The sequence below is a fragment of the Candida orthopsilosis genome (genome assembly GCF_000315875.1).
Source record: "Candida orthopsilosis Co 90-125, chromosome 7 draft sequence".
Classification (NCBI taxonomy): Eukaryota; Fungi; Ascomycota; class Pichiomycetes; order Serinales; family Debaryomycetaceae; genus Lodderomyces; species Lodderomyces orthopsilosis.
In genome coordinates, this window is record NC_018301.1 from 32734 (window position 1) to 55948 (window position 23215).

The window sequence follows — 23215 nt, forward strand, 5'->3', positions numbered from 1 at the left end:
TAAAATAACAACTTCTTGTGAAACTCCAAAGTATGCAGCTGGACGTTCCATATCACCAGTAACAATTGCTGAACCAAGAGCAACAACAAAACAAATAGAGCCCAAGATACCCGTGTATACCCACTTTATACCTGGGCCCCAATTGATTGGATTGTTTCTATCATTATCGACCCACTCAACTATCCTCAATCCAGTATCCAAGTCAATTGGGTATTTCCAAGGATCATTTTCATTAAAGTCTGATTGTGGATCTGGATGAGTTTGTACCAACTTAACATCCAATGGCTCTTCCAATGGACCCAATTGTCCAGCACCTTCTTGCAACTCCGTCTTTATTCTCTCAATTCCTGGATTATTTGAAACCAATTTTTCTAGTTCTTCATCATCTTCATGTGAACCTAAATGTGAAAGGAGCTTTGAAATTCTACTTTCTGTCCTGTGAATATTAGTGTTTCCTGGTTGATTTTGTAAAGCGTCTCCATACTCTCTTGGCTTTTCTGAGTCTAAGCTTGCGTTATCAATTGTATCTGAATCTGTTCTTTGAGACATGTTTTGTTATTAATTAATGATACGAAGCCTTTCCCTTCCGTTTTGAATCTAAGCTGGGAATCGTATCCTTTAAATAACCCTTCGATATTAATGTTGAACAGGTTATGAGTGCTTAGCTTGCTCACCCTTCGGTAGGTAAATGCACTAATTTTTTGCAACCGCTTGATCCTAATCGGGTAGAGTGATATAAAATGCGTCAATACTTTTGAAATAACAAAAATTATATTGCCGCATGCAAGTTGAAAAATTAACACACCATGCAGGATGCATAATTGCACAAAAAAATACAAACCATTTAGAACCGATATCGGTTCTTACTTTATATTACATCGGCTGTATAATGATTCTTTTTCATTGATTACAAACTGAGCAATTATTTATACTTGCAATGTAAGCCTCAAAATTGTCACTTCGCCACACCAACTACAATGTGTTTATTTTAGTTGGCCATTTAGACTATGGATGCACCTCTTGGTTTACATAGGCAGCTCACCCTGTCGTGTCTAGAAGTTGCGGGATTTGTTTTTTTTCTGTCCAGCATATTTTTTTCTCTTGTCTGCACTTTTCAAACCATTTGGCACTGAACGTTATAGTGCTGACGGACGTTCGGGATAAACTTAGCAGCATTGACTTGTCTCTCTAGTCTTGGCATAGTCATTTTGGACGTGTTATCTAAACACATCCCTTTGAGCTAATAACTGGGTACAAGTCGGTTGGTAATAGTTGGCCACGAGTAGTATCAATCCCTCACCCATACACATTCAGACCGATAACACCATCGACTTTTTCAACATCTGTTATATACCCCACTTTGTCCCCTTTGAATCTCAACATCGATTCCATCTGATTCAACGTAGCCTCTAGCATTTGAAACTGGTTCATGGGAAGCTGCACTTCATTTCTTAGTAATGATAGCAATTCAAAGATCCGCCGTACATACTCATAACCGGTTGAATTTCTTGTTATGTTTACTGCTTTCATTAGAGCCTGCGCAATCACCTCAAGTTTAACGCAAACTCCGGGACCGTTGAACTCATAAGAGACTAAAGGTAACCCGGCAGTCCTTTCACAAAACTCTTTGGCAATCGTTATTGGAAACTCATTTGACAAACAGAATTCCATGTTGTTGATCATATTGTTCGCACTAGCAACATCCCAGGTCAATGTCATCATCCAATATTTGCTCAACAAAATGTTAGCCTTTTGAATGTCGGGAGCCGCATCTAGTATCGTAATTTGTTGTAGTTGATTCTGCACTGTTGATATCAAACGGAAAGAGTGTGCATCATTTTTAATTGCTCTAAATTGATCAAAAATAGACTTGTTTGGAATTGCAAATATCTTAACCAACTCTCTAAAACCACCAATCAATATGGAATACTCCTCATCGTCAAGAGAGGGGAACGGCACTGTTGGCTCAAGTATCACTGGCATGGACTGTTCTAGACATACAAATCGTTCAGTGACCACTAATAGGTAATAAATCTTCCTCATTCTATGAGTTTCTGCTGGTGACCTTGAATATGTATCGGCTCTGTCAAGTCCCAAGATCTGTGCTAATGTGATCGCCTCACGCAAATAACATAAAGCAGTCAGAGTCGGACCAGCCCCTGCGTTAGCTAATGCAATGTGGAGAAAGAAAGATGTCAAAATGCACTCCAAAGTTGGTTCAGTTTTCTTCACTCGGATAGCTTCTGATGCAAAATCGACATCGAGTATACTTTTGGGAACGAGTTTTTGATTTGTCATAAATCTCACTTGGCTGGCGATAGTGGCACAAACAGCACAACTCAATGCATAAGCTGACCGTTCAACTGCTCGTGAAATCAACTCCGCCACAGATATAACTGGCCAAATTCCGTAATACCAAACTTGGTAAACATTGAGGCAAGGCAAAAGCGTCTCCAAGCTAATTATGGGCACAAACTGGTTACTCTCCAAAGCACTAGTAATAGCCAATTTTTTTATTGCATCTCTTGTCTTGTCATGGATTTTCTTTGGACCACACTTTTTCTTTACTCGAATATTTGTACACTCCAAACCATGAGTTATGCATCTGCTACAGGGCACTCTCAAATCACATTTGACCTTTCTAATACTGCACGAATCACAAGCTCTTTTGCTTTTGGGAACGGGCTGAGTTACAGAATTTTCCACACTATCTAAATTGTTTGTTTGGGATGAGTCTATCTTTTGTCTCGAGGAGCCTGCGCCGGAGTTATTCATGTGTGTCTGGTCCATTATCAGATTTATTTGGGCTGCATAAATCTCATCGTTGATTGAGTTGATATAGCTCTCAGGGGAAAGATCTAACTGCGACTCAAATGAGGACACGGAATGTGGATTGTTTTCGGAGGCTGTCCTAGCGGGGGAGTATTCTGAAACACTATGATAAGCCACTTCTGTATAGTTGTCGTAGTTGGCGTTCATATGGTTTGACTCCATCTTTGTCGATGTGAGGAGAATGTTTTTGAGCTTCGGAGATCTTTATATTTTTTTTCTCGTATATTGTGCTCCGAGATTTCTATGCGTTACCGGCGCTCAACACAAAGCCCACCAAGGGAGGTAAAGCTCCAGTAGTTGGAATAACTCGAGTGTGTGTTGATTAGAGTAAGCTGAAAGGATCTATGGGTTTTTATGACAGAAGTAATACGGTTTTAATAAATGTCCATTGCATGAAATTGTGCATGTCTGGATTGAAGGCACACTTGAAGGCCGCCATTAAAAAAGAAAACTAATTTGAATGGAATATACTACACACTACAATGGCCTTAGTCGATATGGCGGTGAGCAATTGTGCTTGCACAGCCTTATGGGGACTCATTGAATGTGAATGAAGTAGAAAAAAAATCAACAAACGAAATTCACAGAAAACGCGATTGAAAAACATAACAACGTACTAGCTCAATTCATCGATAGCAAACATGTCTGACACGGAAAACAATGGAGAGCAAAGGGAACTATCCGTCAAAGAGGAATACCAATTATGGAGAAAGAATTGCAGGTACATGTATGAGTTTGTAACTGAAACAGCATTGACCTGGCCATCATTAACAATACAATGGCTTCCAAACCATACAACTGAGGATGGAATCATCAACACTAAGCTCCTCCTTGGTACACATACATCCGGGAACGACCAGAACTATTTGAAAGTTGCTGAGACTCACCTTTCTGCTGACGGCGAACAGAAAGCCAACTCAAGAATTAAAATTGTACAGAAGTATACAAATAATCGTGAGATATGCAGAGCCAGATACATGCCTCAAGATTCCAATATAGTAGGCTCCATAAATGGGTCAGGAGAAGTTGATTTGTACCACTTAGACAGTGACGACGTCGGAAGTTATACACATTTCAGTCCTCACTCAGATAATGGATATGGTCTCTCATGGAACCCTATTAATAAAGGATTATTGTTGACAGCTGCTGATGATAAGCTAGTCTGCATCAGCGATACAAATAAAGACAATAAGTTGCTATTCAAAAAAGGAGATCTGACTGACATTGTCAATGATGCCAAATGGCACCATTTTAATGGCAATTTATTCGCTTCAGTTTCAGAAGACCAATACACTTACATCTACGATACTAGAGCAAACTCCGTTGCATCTAAATTTTACTCAAAAGAATCCTCCGGTATCAATTCGTTGACATTTTCTCCATTTTCACAAAACTTGCTTGCCATAGGGAACTCAAACTCCAGTATAAACTTGTTGGATTTGCGCAATCTAAACAGTAAAGGAACATCTGGTTTGTTGCATACATTGATGGGACACACCGAGGGCATAACGTGTATGGAGTTTTCGCCGCACAATGACGGAATATTAGCCACTGGTGGACTGGACAGGAGATTAATATTATGGGACTTGTTCAAAATTGGTGAGGAGCAACAGCAAGAAGATGCAGAAGATGGGTGCCCAGAGTTATTTATGATTCATGCTGGTCATACCGCCGGAGTTACAGATTTGAGTTGGTGTCCGTTTAAAGAGTGGACAATTGGGTCCGTTGCTGATGATAATATTGTCCATTTATGGGAGGTAAGCAAAGGCTTGTTGGTTAACGAAGATTCAACTGAAAACATTCCAAATAGTCTTCTTGAATAGGGTGTTTAGGAAGTACACTATGTATAGAAATCAGTCGTGTGATACGAGAATTTGTAATTCAAAAAAACTGAACAAAACAGAAGAGAGAAAAGAAAAAAAATTGGTCACAACACATATACCACCAAAACACCAAATCAAGTAGCATGTCTGATTTTCCACCTAATGTGTCGATAAGACCGTTGACTATTGAAGATATTGATCAATGTATAGAGTTGGAAAAGAAAGGATTCCCAGAAGAAGAGAGATGCACGCCTGCCAAATTTAAATACAGACTAACCGTGGCACCAGAATTGTGTTCAGGTTTATTCATTAGAGATTACGATTATAAATACAATTACATCAACTTACCAGAAGTTGCTAAATCACTCCAAGAGAAACACGATGCTGAAGAGAAGCGAGACCCAGAAACGACCAAAGAAGGAGAAACAGACGATGAGGAATTTCCTGAAAAGTCCTCCGTAGTTAAGGAAACCTTGATTGGCCATATCATAGCCACCAAGGTAGATGGTTCAAGAATCACTGAGGCTTCTATGGAACTCCCATCTAAGGATATTAAGGGTTCCGGACACTGTGAGTCATCTAGATACATCGGAATACACTCGGTTGTAATTGCCCCTAAATGGAGAGGCAAAAATTTGGCTGCGTTGTTATTGCATGATTACATTCAAAAATTGTCAAACCAAGACATGGGAGACCAAGTGGTTCTTATCGCTCACAAGGAATTGATTCCATTTTATGAGAAAATTGGCTTCAATAATATGGGTGAAAGTGAATGCAAGTTTGCCGACACTACGTGGTATGATATGGCTATAGATTTAGTGCCTGCTGATGATCTTTGATGCGCTACTTAGAGTTGTATATGTAACGTTTTTTAGCTTTAATGTTTCAGTGATAAAATATGACGTATAATGAGAAGGAGCTTAAGTCGTAGAATTTGCACAAAAATTATATCTCTCATCTTGTCCATCACCAATTATGTTTAAAATTCCCCAACCAGTTCAAAGATTATTCGATTCGGTGCCACTAAAGGTATACCAAGATGAATCTAAAGGCATCTCGCCTGAGAAGCTATATTCGTTTTCTTTGGAAAATCCAATAAACCCTCTCATACTAGGTGTTTACAACACTTTTGAACATGGCAAGTACGTTTTGCCAACCGACCCAGTGTCGCTTTTCACGTTGATTATACTAGCAAAAAAGAATGGCTTTGGCTTGCCGGACTTGAATAGCGAGAGTATGAGTGGTATTACTCGCATACCGTTTCGAGGATCCCCATCAAACTCACTTCCAATTTTGATCAGTGATGGCTCAGTTAGAGCGACTGAAAATTCAGAACAAATTGGAAAGAGAATTGCCTCAAACAATATAAACTCGGAGAAGGTTTTAATTATTAACGAATTTGTCGATACAGTGCTTTTTGATTCATGGATTTCATGCTTGTTAGTAGAGATGTTAAAACCGGAAACTTTCTACCAACTTTTTAGCATTAGCAACGAATTGGAATTATATGAGATAAAGAAGCAGATACCAGAGTGGAACAATTTCTCCGTGAGACATACATCACTTTTCGAGCACTACCAGAATGGTCAATATTTGCAAGCATTCTATGTTGCACAGTGTGATACATTCGAGGCCGCAATTAAACGGTTGAAAGGCTACTTGACTAGCTCCGATCAAGAAGGGTCTATAATAAAGTACAAAGTTGCAGCATTTGTCATCATTTTTGATCATTTTTTAAAAGAGACAAAGATGGGAGAAATATTGAGCAGGTTTCCAGAAATGATTACCAAATCATACGCAGTTTTGGAAAGCTAAGAAAATATAAAAGTTTGTAAATAGGATAATGCTTACGCTCTATCTTATACGTTTATCTACTCTATCGAATGGCCAACGAATCGACTCCACCAGTTAGAAGTACCTTGATGTTATCATCGATCAATTTCTCAGCTGTATCTGACAAATGCTTCTTTGGGTCCTGCTTACCAACATACCTCGTTCTCAATTGCTCCTCAGTCAACTCCTTCTCCTCACTGACTCTTTGATTGTATAACTTAGCTATGTTCACCATTTTTTCAGTACTCTCCAAGTTTTCAATTTCATTGTGATTATAGTTTGTAAGATTCAATCCTGATTGCCAATTCTTCTTGTGCAAATTGAGCAACATATTTGTATCATTTGTAGTCTTGTGGTAATCAATGTTTAATGAGTAATAGTGACGGTTCAATCCGTGTATCAAAGCTTGAATCGATGGTTTATTCAAGTGACCAACATTGGATGTTGATTGACGTGGCTCTTGACCCATCATCAATGTAGTGGTGTCAATGGTTCTAAACGCATCAATGACAACTTTACCCTTAACCGATTGAATCGGATCTATAACAACAGCAACAGCTCTCTTATTCAACTGTTCAAACGATTGTTGCGTGTTAACGTCAACTGATGATAACCAGCAGCCAAAACCGGGATGCGAGTGGTACCAGCCTACTACTGATTGATCCCTTCCCGTCTGTCTAAGCATGTCCATCATTTTAGTTTGAAACACATCATCTACAGCTTCAACGGAAACACCAGTACCTGATTGTGGCATGGCAAAGACATCGTAGACCTGTATTGTAAAATCGTCGACAAACTCACCCAACATCAACCCCATAACTTCCATTGGCACACCGGCTCTTCCATGCTTCAACATTTTAAGTAATGCGAGTGAAGAAATATAAACAGTTTCGGAATTATCAATTGCTGGTCCATCAGTTTGAGGCGGTGCTGCTCCGCCAAGACCTGCTCCTTGACCTAATAATCTTTGTAATCTTTCCATATCGTGTTGTGATTGAATGTATTGAGCTGAAATATCAGTGGCAACTGGACTTTACTTTTGGAAGTCTCTTTTTTCTTCAAGTGAGAGATCAAGCAGGTCACGTGAATCATTTGTATAAAGGTGACATTATACGGCTCCAAAATTGTTTTTTTTTTCAAAGTTTATCCTTTTCAAACCAACACAGGAGTAACATTCATTGTAAAGTCAATTACAATGGCAGATGGACCCAGGTCACTAGAGGGTAAGAAATACCCAGCCAAAAAGCATGCTCAAAACGTCCTTTTTCATTTTGATAAAAAAAACTCTAAAAAGGCCCAAAATGTATCATTTTTCATAAGTGGAGAAGACTTGGAGTTGTACAAATATTGCGATCAAACAAGACCATTTAGACAAAACAGATACTTTTTCTATTTGAGTGGGAACAATATTCCAGGATCTCATGTGTTGTATGAAAGTGACAAGGATAAATTAACTATTTATTTACCTAACGTGGACAAGGAAGATATCATGTGGTCTGGTTTACCGTTGTCTAGGGAGGAGGCTGCAAAAAAATTTGATGCCGACGAAATCAAATATGCTGCTGATATTTCAGGTAATTTGAAGGCTTTGAAGAATAAACCATACACGACTGATATTAATAAGTTCAACCAAGATTTTAGCTCGCTCTTGATTGAGAAAGATGAGGATTTTTTTTACGCATTAGATGAAGCTCGTGCATTCAAAGATGAATATGAAATTGAATTGATGAGACACGCTGCAAAGATAACCGACAACTGTCACCTTGCAGTTATGTCTGCTTTGCCAATTGAGACCAAAGAGACTCATATACATGCTGAGTTTATGTACCATGCATTACGTCAAGGGGCTAAAAACCAATCTTATGATCCGATATGTTGTAGTGGTGAATCTTGTTCCACTTTGCACTGGGTTAAGAATGATGGGGATATAACCCCAGATAAACGTTCAGTTTTGATTGATGCTGGTGCTGAATGGGATTGCTATGCAAGTGACGTTACTAGATGTTTTCCCGTGAATGGTGAGTGGACAAAAGAGCATTTAGAAATATACAACCTTGTTTTGAAAATGCAGGAAGAAGTTTACAAATCAATGAAACCAGGTATTGAATGGGAAGACCTTCACTTGAAAGCACACCGAGTATTGATTGAAGGATTCAAACAATTGGGCATTTTTAAAGAGGAATATACAGTGGAGGAAATCTTCAAAGCTAAAGCCAGTGCAAGATTTTTCCCTCATGGATTGGGCCATATGTTAGGTATGGATACGCATGATACTGCGGGATATGCAAACTATTCTGATCCTGACCCTCTTTTGTGCTATTTGAGAATTAGAAGAAGGCTTGAGCCGAATATGGTTGTGACAAATGAACCTGGATGTTACTTTTCCCCATTCTTGTTAGAAGAGACCTTGAATGATCCATCAAAGAGCAAATACATCAACAAAGAAGTCTTGGACAGATACTGGTACGTTGGTGGTGTTAGAATAGAGGATGACGTTTTAATCACCAGGGATGGATATGAAATCTTTACAAAGGTGACTAAAGATCCTAAGGAAATTAGCGAAATAGTAAAAGCTGCCTACGAAAGGGGTGAAAAAAGCTATCACAATGTCATTTAGGGGATGGAGGATATAGGGTTATAGCCAATACATATGGTCTGTTAATCAAAACGAGCTGTCGCTGGTCAATTTAATGGCTTTATTTGTAAGTGCAACATTGATTGTTTTTTGTGTAATGTTAGCCTATTTTTACTTCCTCAACTTTACAACTCTCTCTGTCACCGACATTTTTTTAGTTTTCTTTTGTGTGGGTTTATCCTCGTTTTCCCTTTTCAATTGCTATTTCTTCAACAACTAAACACTTTTACAAAAATGGACGAAAACTACGACGTTATTGTTTTAGGAACAGGATTGACTGAATGTATTTTATCCGGTCTTTTATCAGTTGAAGGAAAGAAGGTGTTGCATATCGATAGACAGGATTTCTATGGGGGTGAATCGGCTTCTCTTAACTTGTCGCAATTGTACGGCAAATTCAAGCCAACAGCTCAGAGACCTGAATTAAAAGGAAGAGATAGGGATTGGTGTGTTGACTTGATCCCTAAGTTTCTCATGGCAAATGGTGAATTGACAAATATATTGGTTCACACTGAGGTAACACGTTACATCGAATTTAAACAAATTGCAGCTAGTTATGTTTATAGAAATGGAAGAATTGCCAAGGTTCCATCAAATGCAAAAGAAGCATTGGCTTCACCATTGATGGGAATTTTTGAAAAGAGAAGGATGAAGAAGTTTTTGGAGTATATTCAAAATTATGACGAACAAAATCCGTCGACTCACCAGGGATTCGATTTGGATAAAAACACCATGAATGAAATTTACACTTACTTTGGATTAGAGAGTGGTACAAAGGATTTTATTGGCCATGCAATGGCACTTTGGTCAAATGATGACTATTTGAATGAGGTTGCTAGACCCACGTATGAGAGAATTTTATTGTATGCACAATCCGTTGCCAAGTATGGAAAATCGCCTTACATATATCCATTGTATGGATTGGGTGAATTGCCCCAGGGATTTGCCAGATTGTCTGCCATTTATGGGGGAACTTATATGCTAGATACACCAATCGATGAAGTCTTGTATGAAGGTGAGGGTGATGACAAGAAATTTGCTGGTGTTGTTACAAAAGAAGGTACAGCTAAAGCTCCGATCGTTGTTGCTGACCCTACATACTTTCCTGAGTACGTAAAGAAAACCGGACAAAAAGTAATTAGGGCTATTTGCTTATTAGACCACCCAATTCCAAACGTGGACTTGGATTCTTTGCAAATCATCATTCCACAGAATCAAGTTGGAAGAAAGAATGATATTTATATTGCCGTGTTGTCTGACGTTCACAATGTTGTTCCAAAAGGACACTTCCTTGCTATTGTTTCCACTATTATAGAGACTGAAGCGCCACACATCGAATTGGAACCTGCATTCAAATTATTGGGTTCAAGATTAGACACATTGATGGGTATTGCTGAATTATACGAACCAAAGGATGATGGAACAAAAAATGGTATTTACTTATCAAAGAGTTACGATGCTAGTTCTCACTTTGAGTCTACGACTGATGATGTCAAAGATATCTACTTTAGAATCACTGGAAAACCATTGGTTTTGAAAAAGAGGGAAACCGAAGAGGACGAGTCAAATGTAATTCCATAATTAGAGGTAGTTAGAAATGGAAAGAAAACTTGGTTCAATACGTAATACATTTTATTTTATCCAATCGTCAGTTAAGCTATGCCTCTCGGGAAAAGATATTACCCCCCAACGACTTTCTTGGTATTTCTGACTCAGTCAAAAACTTTGCCTCGAATTGACCGCCAATGATTAACACATCTCTAGTCAAATCAACAACACAACGATGTCTTTTCAACATATCCAAACCAAACAAGATACCAACCGAGGTGTCAACAACGTAGAAGGAGCAGGGCAACTCGACACCTGTTCCATGTATCTCAAGCGGTACGCTATGTATTTTTCCTCCAATATTTTGAGTACCAACACCAACAGCTTGACCTTGGAATCTCTTGTCAATTAATCTTGATATACCACATTCCTGGGCTATATCAGGACTAATGATTGTCATGGCAGCACCAGTATCAACTAATGCAATTTGTTCAACGCCGTTGATTTTCAACTTGAGATAAAGCATGTTGACGCTAGTGAAACTTTCAGGACTGATGTCCCAAGCCAACTTCATATTCTCCTCAATTGCTTCTTGTTGAATTAACTCCATGATACGCGTTTGGTTTTCTGGATTATCGGGATCTTGTTGCAAGCGGAGAAGCTCTGCCTGTGACGATGACGAATCTCGTTGCTCTTCCCTAACTTGCTCTATCATCAAGCTTCTAAATTGCTCAACATTATTGATTGCATTGTAAAGACTAGGCTGGGTCATTCTGATATTTTCAAGAGCTTGTGGATCTGACAAGATCTGTTGCCTGACCATTTCCACCCGCTCATTGATTTGTGTGCTCGAGGGATTTGTCATTGCAGAAGTCGCAGCCAGATGCAGTGGCTGTGGAGGTGGTGCTTGAGTAGCTCTAGCCTTAGACAAGATCAACAAATCATTGTTGACGATTCCCAATTCGGTCAACGTTTCATTTGCCTTCAATGGGTTTCCATTCAATTTCAAGGTTTGTTCGTCAGGACTGACGCCAGTTTCGGCTTGAAGATAAGCCTTGAAATCGTCTAGTGATAAGGATTCTGGAACATCCACCGATATGATGTCTCCATTAAAATCTAATGATATCGTTAATTGCATTGCCGTTGAAGAAAAATTGAAAGTTGCAAATAGGACAGAGAAATTTTGGTTATTTATATGCTACATTATTATCACCAGTGGCAAAAAACCAATTTTATTACTAGTATACATACACATCCAAATAGGAGTGACCTTTCCTCCTTCTGTTAATGTCGCATGATTAGTTCACCAACGCCCCTAAACCCATTGTTTATGCATTTACCACGTCTGGAATAATCATAGCCACCTGTCCACCGTTCAACAACATTTTCTTGACAATTACATCTTGCTCATCTTTATCGTTATTATCAGTGACAACGGTAACATCTTCCAAGACCATGTTGACGTAATCATCAAACCCTATTAGTGTTCCACGAAATTCTTTATCACTTGTCATCAATATACGAACCTTCTTTCCGATTGATCTATCTATAACTTCCAATGGAAGTACCTGTTGCGGTATTGTTCCACTTATTCCTTCGACAGTAGTTTCCTCACTCATTTTATGCTCGCTGTGTTGCTTCAGTTGAGTCTTTGTCAAGTGTCGAAATTTTTTTTCCTTACTTCAGTTCAGGCTACACAAAAGGAAAGTTCAGTAATATTAATTAAATCCGTTATGTAGAAAGATCATTATACACTATGCAGTAGCCCAATTCTTCTTTCCTTTCCAACCTTCAAAATCAATCAATGCTTGCATACAGCCCCATTCTGTAATTTTATTTTGAAGCCAGACCAAATTCACCGGCTTGGTCAAATAGTCATTACAACCAGCAGTTAATGCATTCTTCCTATCGACTGAAGAATTGGATGATGCAGTCAAAGCGACAATAATCACTGGCGACCTGAAGGTATTTGTATCCAATTTATCATCAGGTTGCAACTCATTTAACGCCAATCTGCTCAACTCTGTATCATCAAATACACCAATTTTATTCAACTTCTCCAAATGCCGTATTTCCTTTGTAGCCTCTATACCCGATTTCACAGGAAGTTGAATATCCATCAAGACTAGATGAAATCCACCTTTTTTCCACTTGTCGATAGCTTCTTGCCCATTTTTAGCAATTTGGTAGTTGATTTTCCGTTTCCTCAAGAATGCACCCAAAATAGCTTGATTGATGGCATTATCTTCAACAACAAGAACAGAAATGGATGGAAACACTTTCTCTAAAGCCGGATCACTGGGTTTGTCAGATTTGTTGTTTTTATTGGAGCTGATGGTCTTTGTCAAGGATGGTAAAATATCACCTTTGGACGACTCTATTGGAGGTGCTGGTGACGGAGAAGAGACAAATTCTGTATCAATTTTCTTATATTTTATAGCAGGGTGCTCCTGTGGAGAGGTCGCTTCAACCTTTGCATCGTGTTGAGTACAGTCGTCGGTGTTTGCTCCGGTACTCTCTTGTAACATCTTGGATTTTGATGGGGTGCCATTTGAATTAGAATTAATGGAGAAGTTTTTTGGCAAAAGAAGTATCGCTTGTAGATTAGACTTTTGCAAAGGAGAATGAACAACATTTGTATGAGATTGATCTCGAGGAATGGGTGAGTTTTTGGCTGCTGTTATGGAAGGCGATACCGATCTATCTTTATAGGGTGCACCGGGCATACTAGAGTAACTTGATTTGGGCGCTGGAAAGTTCTTCAACGCTTGACTCAGAGATTGTGAGTGTTGTAGTTGGTGTGATGACAAACTTTGTGTTGTTGGAGTCTGTTTCGCAAGTTCCGCTTGTCGTGGTTGAGGATGTTTCATTTGAAATCTATCACTTGAAGGTTTAACAAGAGGGCCGTCTTGATCGGAATAAGAGAGTCGATGATTTGACTCCGTGGGTGTATTTCCCTCCCTTGTTGTACTTCTCTCGATTATTATTGCATCCCTCATTCCCATACCTTGTGGAAAGTGCATATCTAGAAGCTGCCACACGTTCTGATCTGGATTTAATAGCACCACGTCATCAATTGGTCTATTTTTCTCCGATTGTGTCTCCAGCAAATAATCATTATTCGTGTTATTGAACGTTTCCAACTTGAGGGTTAAATTGGCGGCATCGTCGAACCTTCCAATTGAGTTTGGGTATTTCTGAATTATTTGTAACTTCAAATCATCAACAATGTCGTCCCTGTGTGCCAATATCGTCGTTGGTGTTCCCTGTGGCACCTTTACCCAAATTCTCCGAGGTTTACTATACTCCTCATCTGCCGCTGTCCATGTAGTTGGAGTCAGCTTCCGACCAGGGTAGTTTAAAGACTTGCCCCCACTTGTGTCCACCAGTAGGTTGGCTTTCTTATCGTTCTTGTGGTACTTGTTCTGCGACGAATTCAAGGAAGTGCTGACTCCGCTCATTGGAGCGCTCATTGAATGTCTTGGTATCAGATTCATCGATGGGGATTTCATCTGATATGGAGGAGCAAAGTCACCACTATTGTACATATGGCTCATTGTTGTTGGTTAGGAGAGTATCTTTGGTGATTAGTTTCAGATTACAATTTTTTCCTCAAAATTATAAGCTCGTTCTTGTATCGGCTATAGGTATTATCAAATGCGACAGAGTAACATCAATATATTAATTTTTAGAAAGGATCATTCTCAGTTATCTTCATCGTCGTCTTCGGTGTTTTGCGCTTCACCTTAGTCAGAACTTATACTAGATGTAGGTTGTGACTCCCCAGGGCTATCCACCTTTACGGGGGCTTCTTCATCATTTCGTGAAGTAATTCTCTTCTTTTAGCTAGTTTAAGCTGCTATTTCCTCACCACTATTCTCCTCACTAAACAATTTCTTTCTCTGCTTATCCGAATTTTGCCATTTTTGTTTCAATGATGCTATATATACGCCTTATGAGTTTCTTGTTCCACTTTCTCTGAGTTTTCCTCTGTCCTGTTAGACTTTTCATTTTCTGGTTTCGATTTTACAGCTTCGTCGTTGAATAGATCTTCTTCCCCTTCTCCTTTTCCCTCTCTCGGACGTATACTGCGTTCATTGGTTCCGTTGTTACACATCTATGGCTAATCGTATCTTGGAAAAAGATGCTTAAAAACGTGATTAATTGTGTAATTTGTAATGCATACATAAAGGCTAACTTCTCAAAAGAAGAATTCAATGCTCTACTCTGAAACCTGTGCAGGTAATTCACACTACAACGTACTTTACTCTTGGGTGTTTGGAAATCCAAAAACAGAAATATCATTCACTATACATAACTGATTACTATTCCCAGTCGTCATAATCATCATCATCATCGACATCATCAGCTTTCTTTTTGTCTTTCTCCAAAATCTTAGGAGGGCTAGTTTGTAAAGGGGCGTCTTCCTTTACAGAAGCCTCATCATCCTCGTCATCCCAGGTAAAGTTATCCTCCTCCTTTTCCTCTTTCTTCTCCTTCTCCTCTTTCTTCTCCTCGTTTGCGTTGTTCAAAGGTGAGCTGTAAAGTACTTCCTTTTCTTGTGGCGTGCCGGATTCTGGTCTCACGGCAACTATATTGGAGAAAAACGACGTAAATTGAGTGACATATTCACTGGCTTTATTTTCGACGGCTTCCAACTGAGAGTCCAAGGCATCTAGTGCGTTATTTGCAGTTTTCTTCAACTCATCTATGTGTAAACGTTGCTCTAGATTCGCTTGTTTCAATTGCTCCTCAAATGCTCTAAAGCTTTCGCTTACTGCTTGTAAGTTTTTGTTCTCACTGACATTTGCCTTTAATGTATTCAATTGTTTGACCAAATTCTGTTTATGCTCGTCTAAATGGTATTTGTCTTTAAGTAAGCCAGAATTATCTCTCCATATATCTTGAAATTTGGATTCTATTACGCCATATGCTTTGTCGATTTCCTGTTCCAAATTCTCTATAGTTTGCTCCGTCTTGTTAGACTTTTCAGTTTCTGACTTCAATTTGGGAGTTTCTTCATTGAAAATCTCCTCTTCTTGGACGTATACTGTGTCTATTGGATCCATTGTTCTAAAAGGTTTGTTTTGGGATATAAGGAATTCGGCTCGTGATTATTAGGATTTCCGAAAAGTTGATATATTTTATGGGCGTGTACATTGGTAAATTTCCATCACCTTTATTATCCTGCCAAAATTTACTGTACCTGAAGAAGGATTATTCGTACATGATTATTGTGAGCAATGATTGTTGGAGACTACGAGGCATGTACAGAATAAGAACAAAGTTTGATACCATAATTATAGAGACAGCCTATTTGAAGCTTGGAATTAGTCATGGAAGATTATTTTTTAGAGTTGGTCGTATCTCTCGCGCCAATTGTTTCGGTCTGGCGGACTTCACCCACTGATCGCGCGTTATAAATATCAAGCGCTTTTCTGAACAAATCTGGTCGATGGAGTTTCCTCAAACAACTCAATGTCTAATGCATTTAAAGGTTGCTTATTGTCCATTAAAAATGCCAAGTTCAAGAAGAATTCATTGAAAAATGCACCGTTTGTATTTGCAAATCCTATCCCTGATTTTCAAGTAATGTGGGGTGTCCAAGATAACGACACGAGCAAGACCAGTGCTCACAATTGGGCTGTGACAGGACCTTCGAAATCAACAATGTTGAAAATTGCAGCTGGAGATTACATATCATTTCCACCGCTTTCGAGATCTTATCCACTTATCAATGAACCAGCGACCCAACTTCAATTTTTAAATTTTAACGATAAATCTGGTTTAGATAGGGTACATATGTCAGCCAGGTATGAATCATATTCCTTCAAGGGTGTATTGGAAATGAGTGACGACACAAACTCCGTATTCAATTATATCACAGGTTTGAACAATTATAACACCCAGCATAAAAATTTCAACCTGCAATATATCAATCACCTTATGTCGCTTTTCAATTTGAGTCACCTTCAAAAGAAATGGATCAACTCATTGAGTAATGGTCAAATGAGGCGAGCAAGAATTGCTAAATCCTTGGTAAACAAGCCAAGACTCTTGATTATTGATGACCCCTTTTTGGGTCTTGACCCTTCCAACACAGAGAAAGTGAGCCAAGCATTGAGGAATGCGCATGAGACCCTAGGAACTAGCATTGTTTTAGGTTTACGGTTACAGGATGATATACCGAGCTGGATTGAAAACATTTCTTTCGCAAATGAAGAAGGAATTGCATTGGCAGGACGTCAAAGTGATCCAGAAATCTCAAATAAGTTGAAAAAAATTATCAGTGCCAACGTTGACATTGGATTAGACGAGAAAAAGTTAACCGAAAAGATTTTAGTGAGGATCAACCCCGATACAATAACCGAGGCAGAGCCTATCCACATTGAATTCAACAATGCGAGGGTTGCTTACAAGGACTTGATTATCTTGAAGGATTTTAACTGGATGATTCCAAAGGGAAGCAAGTGGAGAATCATGGGAGATAATGGAACCGGAAAGACCACCATTCTCTCGTTGATCACCGCTGACCACCCACAGAGTTGGAGATCTATATTGAAAATAAACGACAAATTGAGAAAGACAGGAAGTGGTGTTACCTTTTTCGATGTCAACAACCAAATTGGTATTTCTTCACCTGAATTACACGCATTGGTCCCACAACACAACAGTACAATGAAGGATATAATATATAACGGATTAGTTCGAGATATTGGAAATTCAAATTTTGCTTACAAAGCAAAGTTGGAAAAATTAGATAAAGATACACGAGATCGAGCTCTTTACATTTTGAACAAGTTTGGGGACATACTAGAACAACATGGTAATATGCCATTCATCGATTTGAGCATGACGAATCAGAAATTGGCTTTGTTCCTTAGAGCTGTGATTAAGAACCCTGAAATATTGATCCTTGACGAAGCATTCTCGTGTATGGAGGACGCTCAAGTGATGCGTCGTTGTCACGACTTCATTGCTCAAGATCCTTTATTTAAGAACATGACAATACTATCTATTGGACATATTGATTGGGAATTGAACAAATACGACTACATGCTCAAGTTAACTGGAGATGAAAATAGATCATATGAAGTGTATAAAGTAGAAACCAAATAGATTATATAAAAAGCTATTGTACAAAACTATTTACATGTTTTCCCCTATATTTTCTTAATTACATAATCATCGCGTAATGCTTCAATTTGTTCTTTTTATTTTTTTATTTTTTTTTTTTCGCTTCTTCCGTTCTTCGTTTCTTTCTTTGAAGAAGATACCTAGCATAAAAGGGGCAAAGTTCTATACTAATCATACGAGTGACACCAAGCCACATATTCTGAGTGATTGATAACACGCAAATCGCTCATTACGGAACGCTACATTGACATCTACAGGATTCCACTCACGTTTCATTCATTAAATACTTTGCTGTTTCTACGTTGGTTTAATCAACAAAAAGCACGAGATACTAAAATTTATTAATATTGCATCTACATGCTGAGCTAGCTAAGTCTATTTATTAACATACACTGCATCTCCATAATGTCAACATCAACAAAAACATACTCAAAGTCAATTCCAAACGCACCGGAAGATAATCGACCCATTGAAATCAGGAGTAATCTTGAATATGGAAAACAACTGTCGAATGACTATTTATACGTCTCAAAACACCCTGTTGGAGAGCCTTTACCGACCCCAATTGATGATGATCCACCATACGCCATCTATCTATTAACATACTTAAATTACCTCATATTGATTATCATTGGACACATTAGAGACTTTTTTGGAAAGATTTTCAAACCACAAGAATACAAGCATTTAGTTGAAAAGGATGGGTACGCCCCATGGTACGATGGGTTTGAGAGTTTTTATGTTCGTAGACTAAAAACGAGAATTGATGATTGTTTTGCCAGACCAATTTATGGAGCACCAGGAAGATATATCAAATGTTTCAACAGAATAAGAGATGGGAAAACTGGTTACTTGTATGATGGAACGTCGAAGGAGTGTCTCAACTTGTCTTCATACAACTACCTTGGATTTGCTCAATCAAGTGGAGCTTGTACTGATTTTGCGTTGAAGTGTGTTGATGAGTACAGTACTTCTGGATGTTCACCAAGATTATACTGTGGTACAACCGACTTGCACCGTGAATGTGAAAGAGTTATCGCAGATTTTGTTGGAAAAGAGGATGCCATTATTGTAAGTCAAGGATACGGAACAAACGCAACGTTTTTCGCATCTGTGGCTGACTCAAAAACATTGATTATCTCCGATGAATTGAACCACGCATCAATTAGATTTGGTATTAGAATTTCCGGGGCAATCGTTAAGGTCTATAAGCACAATGATATGAAAGATTTGGAACAAGTTATCCGTAATCAAATTGCACAAGGGCAACCAAAGACTCACAGACCTTGGAAAAAGATTATAATTGCAGTAGAAGGTTTGTACTCCATGGAGGGCAACATGTGTAACTTACCTGAGATCATTGAGCTAAAAGACAAGTATAAATGTTATTTGTTTGTTGATGAAGCGCACTCTATTGGCGCTTTAGGCCCAGAAGGAAGAGGAATCTGTGACTATTTTTCAGTAGATCCAGCTAGGGTCGACATTTTGATGGGTACTTTGACCAAGTCGTTTGGTGCTACAGGTGGTTACATTGCTGGTGATAAAATATTAATCGATAGAATGAGATTAGACTATCAAACTAATTCATACAGTGAGTCTGTACCTCCACCGGTATTGGGACAAATTATCTCATCATTGAATGTCATTAGAGGTACTCTTAATCCTGGAGAGGGGCAAGAGAGATTACAACGAATTGCTTTCAATTCGCGGTACTTGAGATTAGGATTGAAAAAGTTGGGATACATTGTATACGGTGCTGATGACTCACCTGTTATTCCAGTGTTATTATTCTTACCTTCCAAAATGCCAGCGGTCTCGAGAATGTTGTATGATTTGGGAATTGCCGTGGTTGTTGTGAGTTATCCAGCAACTCCATTAGCCAGCGCTAGAGTAAGGTTATGCGTCTCTTCGGCATTAACGAAAGAGGATTTGGATTACGTGCTTGAGAAGTTTAGTCAAATTGGCGACTTGTTATACTTGAAATTTAGTAGTGGTATTGCCGGAGGGTCCAAGACACCCGGAAAACCGCCACGTTGGACCATTGAAGATGTTTTGGCAACCAATGTCGAGGATAGTAAAAGACCTAAATTACTATAATGTGTAGAAATTTGTATAGATGTGTTTTATTTAGATTAATAATTTAATAATTTGAGAAACCTTGACAGCGAACAAAACATTTACTTTAGTGCCACACTATACCTTAACTACGTAATGGCTATGATTCCCGCAGCTTACATACCCCCACTACGATTTAACCTAGTTCAGCCCAATCTATACCGTGGTGCATATCCACGACAGCCGAATTTTAAATTTTTAGAAACACTCAAACTCAAAACGATAATTTCGTTGACTCCAGAACCTATAACTTCAGAGACAGATCCTGTTTTTTACCAATGGGCCCAAGAACAATCGATTTGCTTGATACATTTGGAATGCGCTTCAGGGGGTAAAGGGAAGAAGAGGTCTGTGCCGTTGGATTATGATTTAGCATTGACAGCTCTTAATCTTATGATCCATAATAAGAATCAGCCTATCTTTATTCATTGCTTGAACGGTGGACAAATCACAAGTTTGCTAGTAGCGTGTTTGAGAAAGCTACAATTTTGGTCTGCCATTTCAATCTTTAGCGAGTTTATCAATTTCACCACCAATATCACGGTAAATGACCGGTTGTTTGTCACGAATTTTCATGGAACGGTGAAAATATCTTCCAAAAATAAGGTACCCTGGCTTTGGGTCGGTGTTAGTAAGCACTTGGTTATGAACCATCCCAAATTAAAGGTGATAGAAATCGATGATGCTCAAGATGGCAATATAAATGCAGAATTCGTAAATTAAACTATACACGTTGAAAAAATAAACAGAATGCATTCTTGTTCATAACTTCGTTTGGAGAAACGTTAAAAGTGATTTTGGAGTCATCAAAGTAGCACCACCGCTTCTTTCCCCTCTTGTAAACATATGAAGTGTAGTGACCAGTAGAGAGGGTGCCAAAATGGTTGGCGACACCATAGAGTTTGTATCTGAATGGAGGTTCTTGATTTCTCACTGGAAACGACTCAATAATAGTGGTCTCCTCTTCGATGGACATCTTGGGTGCGTCGGCATCGCCCATGATAGTTCCTGGCTTTGTCCAATACTTCGTCAAATCCAACATCTCAGTCACTGGATAAGTTACAAAAGTCTCCAACTTGCGTATTTGTCCACTGGTGTTTACTTTGAACCGCTTGAAGTTGACTATCAAAACTTGAGGCAATCGAGTAATTGCAATTTTTTTGGTTGATCGAGTGAACTTTTTGCAACGTGAGCAATGCCATTTGTTTCCATCTTCGAGCAACTCAGTGGTGGTAAACTCTTCAATACAATCCTGCAAAGTAACCTTTTGTGTTTGATTCAACCTTTCGGGAATAGGAAGAGTCAATATGGAAAATGCATTGTAAGTGGTTGAAGTTGTCCTACACTCTAAGCAACGTAATTGAGACAAATACTGTCCTTGAAAATTATCAACGATGATGGAAAAGTTCAACTTCAAATACCTCTCCCATTCTATGGTCGATGCTAGCCTTACTGGTAAGATTTCTCTATTCTTTTCCTGTTCGGGTGTTAACTCTGAGATCCTCTTTTTCTCATTCGGATCTAGAACTGGCATTTGGTTCAAATCTTCATGCAAACCGTCTAATAAGAACGTGACAAATTCTGTACAGTCTTGTTGAGAGCATGAAGCAAATTGTCTCCCCGGGGAGCACTCACCGGCAATCTTTTTGAATTTTGATGGACTAAAAACCTTTCCGTTATTATTCAACATGTTTAAAAGTAGCTCAACAAAGGCTGAGGTAAGTTTCCCTTGTGTACCGAGTTTGTTATTGACGTTAATATGCTGCTTATAGGAACCATTCATAGATATAGATGGAAAAAAAAAAGTCGTTAGTTGTGGTGTGGCAGCCAAGCATTGAATCATGCAATTCATGTAGCATGAGTTACCCAAATTCACCAAACCTGTGGCAAATTCATCTAGTAAGTTTGATATCTGGTCTTTCTGTGGTTTGGAGGATACTACTGATGTAGGAATACTCGATGGAGCATTTGTCTTTGAAACTGATTTAGTTGTAATTGTGCCCACTGATGGAGGATTGTATGGTTGCACACCCATTACCTGTGATACTAGCAGTGCACCTTGATTGTTTGTCAGCATATTGTTCTTTGTGTGCGCCCGGGGCTTTTCATTTGCCAGCTCGACGGGACTACTTTTTCTAGCTGATGATAAATAATCGTCAAAAGACTTGGGGTAAACCATGCCGTTCATATCTACATCAGCCAGCAGCTTGCGCGAGTTTTCAATACCTTCGTCGCCATATATATCATACCAGTTTTTGATCCCACCAGACAAGTAAATGGGTCGCAATTTAAGTCGGGAAGATATCAATGGATTCTTAACTGTCAATAATTCAACCAATCGTTGAAATGGATTGACTGATGCCTGTTCAAACCCTTTAAGGATTTCAATAAATCTGTTATTTCCCAGCACACCAAACTTGAAATCGTATAGCACAACATAATCAAACTTCTGTCGATCCTCAAAAATCTTGTACTTTTGGTGCGACATTGTGTGTTTCAATTTAGCTTCTAAATCCTGGCTAGTTGCCTCGTTTGGAAGGTCATTCACTAAAGAGGGATCTATATTGATAACATTTGGATGCTTGATATGGTTGTGCACGTAATCCTTACGAGGTCTGTAATCAATGAGTAAAACCTTACTGTCTTTGTCTTTGACAAGTTCGTGGAGATCTGTAGGACTGACCAGTTCTTGATACCCGTTGGAAGCTACCGTTCGCTTTGTTGCTACTGCTATTGTTGACTTGCTACCTTCCTTTAGTGCTTTGAATCGATCAAGTAAATCATCATCATTGGTTTCAACATGTAAATGATTTCGAATTACCTCTGCCTGTGGTGCCCTCTTTTCTATAACGCCTTTCACCATTGAGTGAAGCTCATCACTTGCTCCCTTTATCTTTGCGTCAAAATGTTCGAAGTAGCGTTTCAGTAAAACATAAAGTATATACGCTAGCTCATAATCGCAGTAACCTTCTTTCTCCAACAACCTGCACTGAGAAACCAACCGTTCCACAAGGTATAGTTGGCATGGGACTATGGTTTTTATTCGTGTAGGCTGTTGTACTAGCTTATTAAATATAAGGTCTTGGATTGCGTCAAGTTGTTTTATAGTGAGAGTGGCAGTCATGGTTGTGGCGTATGATTAGTGAGATCCACCTTAGATATTTCTAAAGCTCCATTTTGCCTTTAATGCGGTTGGCGCTACCACGTTATTTGATAGGCACCACTGTATCACTTCTTTGATGTCTTGACAAACATACAAAGGGCCGTGGATGAGAAAAAGACTAGGCTAGGA

At 38.9% G+C, this 23215-nt stretch overlaps 15 protein-coding genes across 15 annotated transcripts; 8 read left to right on the top strand and 7 right to left on the bottom strand. All coding sequences in view use genetic code 12, as the record gives it.

The window, feature by feature from the left end:
* Nucleotides 1-1296: 1296 nt before the first annotated feature.
* Nucleotides 1297-2994, bottom strand: CORT_0G00250 (Suc1 transcriptional regulator; the record flags this gene model as incomplete). The annotated part of the gene is made up of 1 exon (XM_003870794.1): nt 1297-2994. The coding sequence occupies one exon, from the start codon at nt 2992-2994 to the stop codon at nt 1297-1299; it is 1698 nt and encodes a 565-aa protein (XP_003870843.1).
* A 479-nt stretch (nt 2995-3473) lies between these two features.
* CORT_0G00260 (Hat2 protein) lies at nt 3474-4655 on the top strand (the record flags this gene model as incomplete). The annotated part of the gene is made up of 1 exon (XM_003870795.1): nt 3474-4655. The coding sequence occupies one exon, from the start codon at nt 3474-3476 to the stop codon at nt 4653-4655; it is 1182 nt and encodes a 393-aa protein (XP_003870844.1).
* Nucleotides 4656-4798: 143 nt separating this feature from the next.
* Nucleotides 4799-5494, top strand: CORT_0G00270 (Paa1 protein; the record flags this gene model as incomplete). The annotated part of the gene is made up of 1 exon (XM_003870796.1): nt 4799-5494. One exon carries the CDS (start codon nt 4799-4801, stop codon nt 5492-5494), a length of 696 nt encoding a protein of 231 aa, XP_003870845.1.
* Nucleotides 5495-5630: 136 nt separating this feature from the next.
* CORT_0G00280 (Sam35 protein) lies at nt 5631-6470 on the top strand (the record flags this gene model as incomplete). The annotated part of the gene is made up of 1 exon (XM_003870797.1): nt 5631-6470. The coding sequence occupies one exon, from the start codon at nt 5631-5633 to the stop codon at nt 6468-6470; it is 840 nt and encodes a 279-aa protein (XP_003870846.1).
* A 61-nt stretch (nt 6471-6531) lies between these two features.
* CORT_0G00290 (Rpn11 protein) lies at nt 6532-7470 on the bottom strand (the record flags this gene model as incomplete). Its single annotated transcript, XM_003870798.1, has 1 exon — nt 6532-7470. The coding sequence occupies one exon, from the start codon at nt 7468-7470 to the stop codon at nt 6532-6534; it is 939 nt and encodes a 312-aa protein (XP_003870847.1).
* A 213-nt stretch (nt 7471-7683) lies between these two features.
* Nucleotides 7684-9105, top strand: CORT_0G00300 (hypothetical protein; the record flags this gene model as incomplete). The annotated part of the gene is made up of 1 exon (XM_003870799.1): nt 7684-9105. The coding sequence occupies one exon, from the start codon at nt 7684-7686 to the stop codon at nt 9103-9105; it is 1422 nt and encodes a 473-aa protein (XP_003870848.1).
* A 252-nt stretch (nt 9106-9357) lies between these two features.
* Nucleotides 9358-10704, top strand: CORT_0G00310 (Gdi1 protein; the record flags this gene model as incomplete). The annotated part of the gene is made up of 1 exon (XM_003870800.1): nt 9358-10704. The coding sequence occupies one exon, from the start codon at nt 9358-9360 to the stop codon at nt 10702-10704; it is 1347 nt and encodes a 448-aa protein (XP_003870849.1).
* Nucleotides 10705-10780: 76 nt separating this feature from the next.
* Nucleotides 10781-11809, bottom strand: CORT_0G00320 (Ddi1 v-SNARE binding protein; the record flags this gene model as incomplete). Its single annotated transcript, XM_003870801.1, has 1 exon — nt 10781-11809. The coding sequence occupies one exon, from the start codon at nt 11807-11809 to the stop codon at nt 10781-10783; it is 1029 nt and encodes a 342-aa protein (XP_003870850.1).
* Nucleotides 11810-11999: 190 nt separating this feature from the next.
* CORT_0G00330 (hypothetical protein) lies at nt 12000-12290 on the bottom strand (the record flags this gene model as incomplete). Its single annotated transcript, XM_003870802.1, has 1 exon — nt 12000-12290. One exon carries the CDS (start codon nt 12288-12290, stop codon nt 12000-12002), a length of 291 nt encoding a protein of 96 aa, XP_003870851.1.
* Nucleotides 12291-12425: 135 nt separating this feature from the next.
* Nucleotides 12426-14228, bottom strand: CORT_0G00340 (Ssk1 h; the record flags this gene model as incomplete). Its single annotated transcript, XM_003870803.1, has 1 exon — nt 12426-14228. One exon carries the CDS (start codon nt 14226-14228, stop codon nt 12426-12428), a length of 1803 nt encoding a protein of 600 aa, XP_003870852.1.
* Nucleotides 14229-14996: 768 nt separating this feature from the next.
* On the bottom strand, nt 14997-15740 carry CORT_0G00350 (hypothetical protein; the record flags this gene model as incomplete). Its single annotated transcript, XM_003870804.1, has 1 exon — nt 14997-15740. The coding sequence occupies one exon, from the start codon at nt 15738-15740 to the stop codon at nt 14997-14999; it is 744 nt and encodes a 247-aa protein (XP_003870853.1).
* Nucleotides 15741-16149: 409 nt separating this feature from the next.
* CORT_0G00360 (Modf protein) lies at nt 16150-17790 on the top strand (the record flags this gene model as incomplete). Its single annotated transcript, XM_003870805.1, has 1 exon — nt 16150-17790. One exon carries the CDS (start codon nt 16150-16152, stop codon nt 17788-17790), a length of 1641 nt encoding a protein of 546 aa, XP_003870854.1.
* Nucleotides 17791-18213: 423 nt separating this feature from the next.
* Nucleotides 18214-19905, top strand: CORT_0G00370 (Lcb2 serine palmitoyltransferase component; the record flags this gene model as incomplete). The annotated part of the gene is made up of 1 exon (XM_003870806.1): nt 18214-19905. The coding sequence occupies one exon, from the start codon at nt 18214-18216 to the stop codon at nt 19903-19905; it is 1692 nt and encodes a 563-aa protein (XP_003870855.1).
* A 114-nt stretch (nt 19906-20019) lies between these two features.
* Nucleotides 20020-20646, top strand: CORT_0G00380 (Oca6 protein phosphatase; the record flags this gene model as incomplete). The annotated part of the gene is made up of 1 exon (XM_003870807.1): nt 20020-20646. The coding sequence occupies one exon, from the start codon at nt 20020-20022 to the stop codon at nt 20644-20646; it is 627 nt and encodes a 208-aa protein (XP_003870856.1).
* A 1-nt stretch (nt 20647) lies between these two features.
* CORT_0G00390 (Doa4 protein) lies at nt 20648-23047 on the bottom strand (the record flags this gene model as incomplete). Its single annotated transcript, XM_003870808.1, has 1 exon — nt 20648-23047. The coding sequence occupies one exon, from the start codon at nt 23045-23047 to the stop codon at nt 20648-20650; it is 2400 nt and encodes a 799-aa protein (XP_003870857.1).
* Nucleotides 23048-23215: the final 168 nt, after the last annotated feature.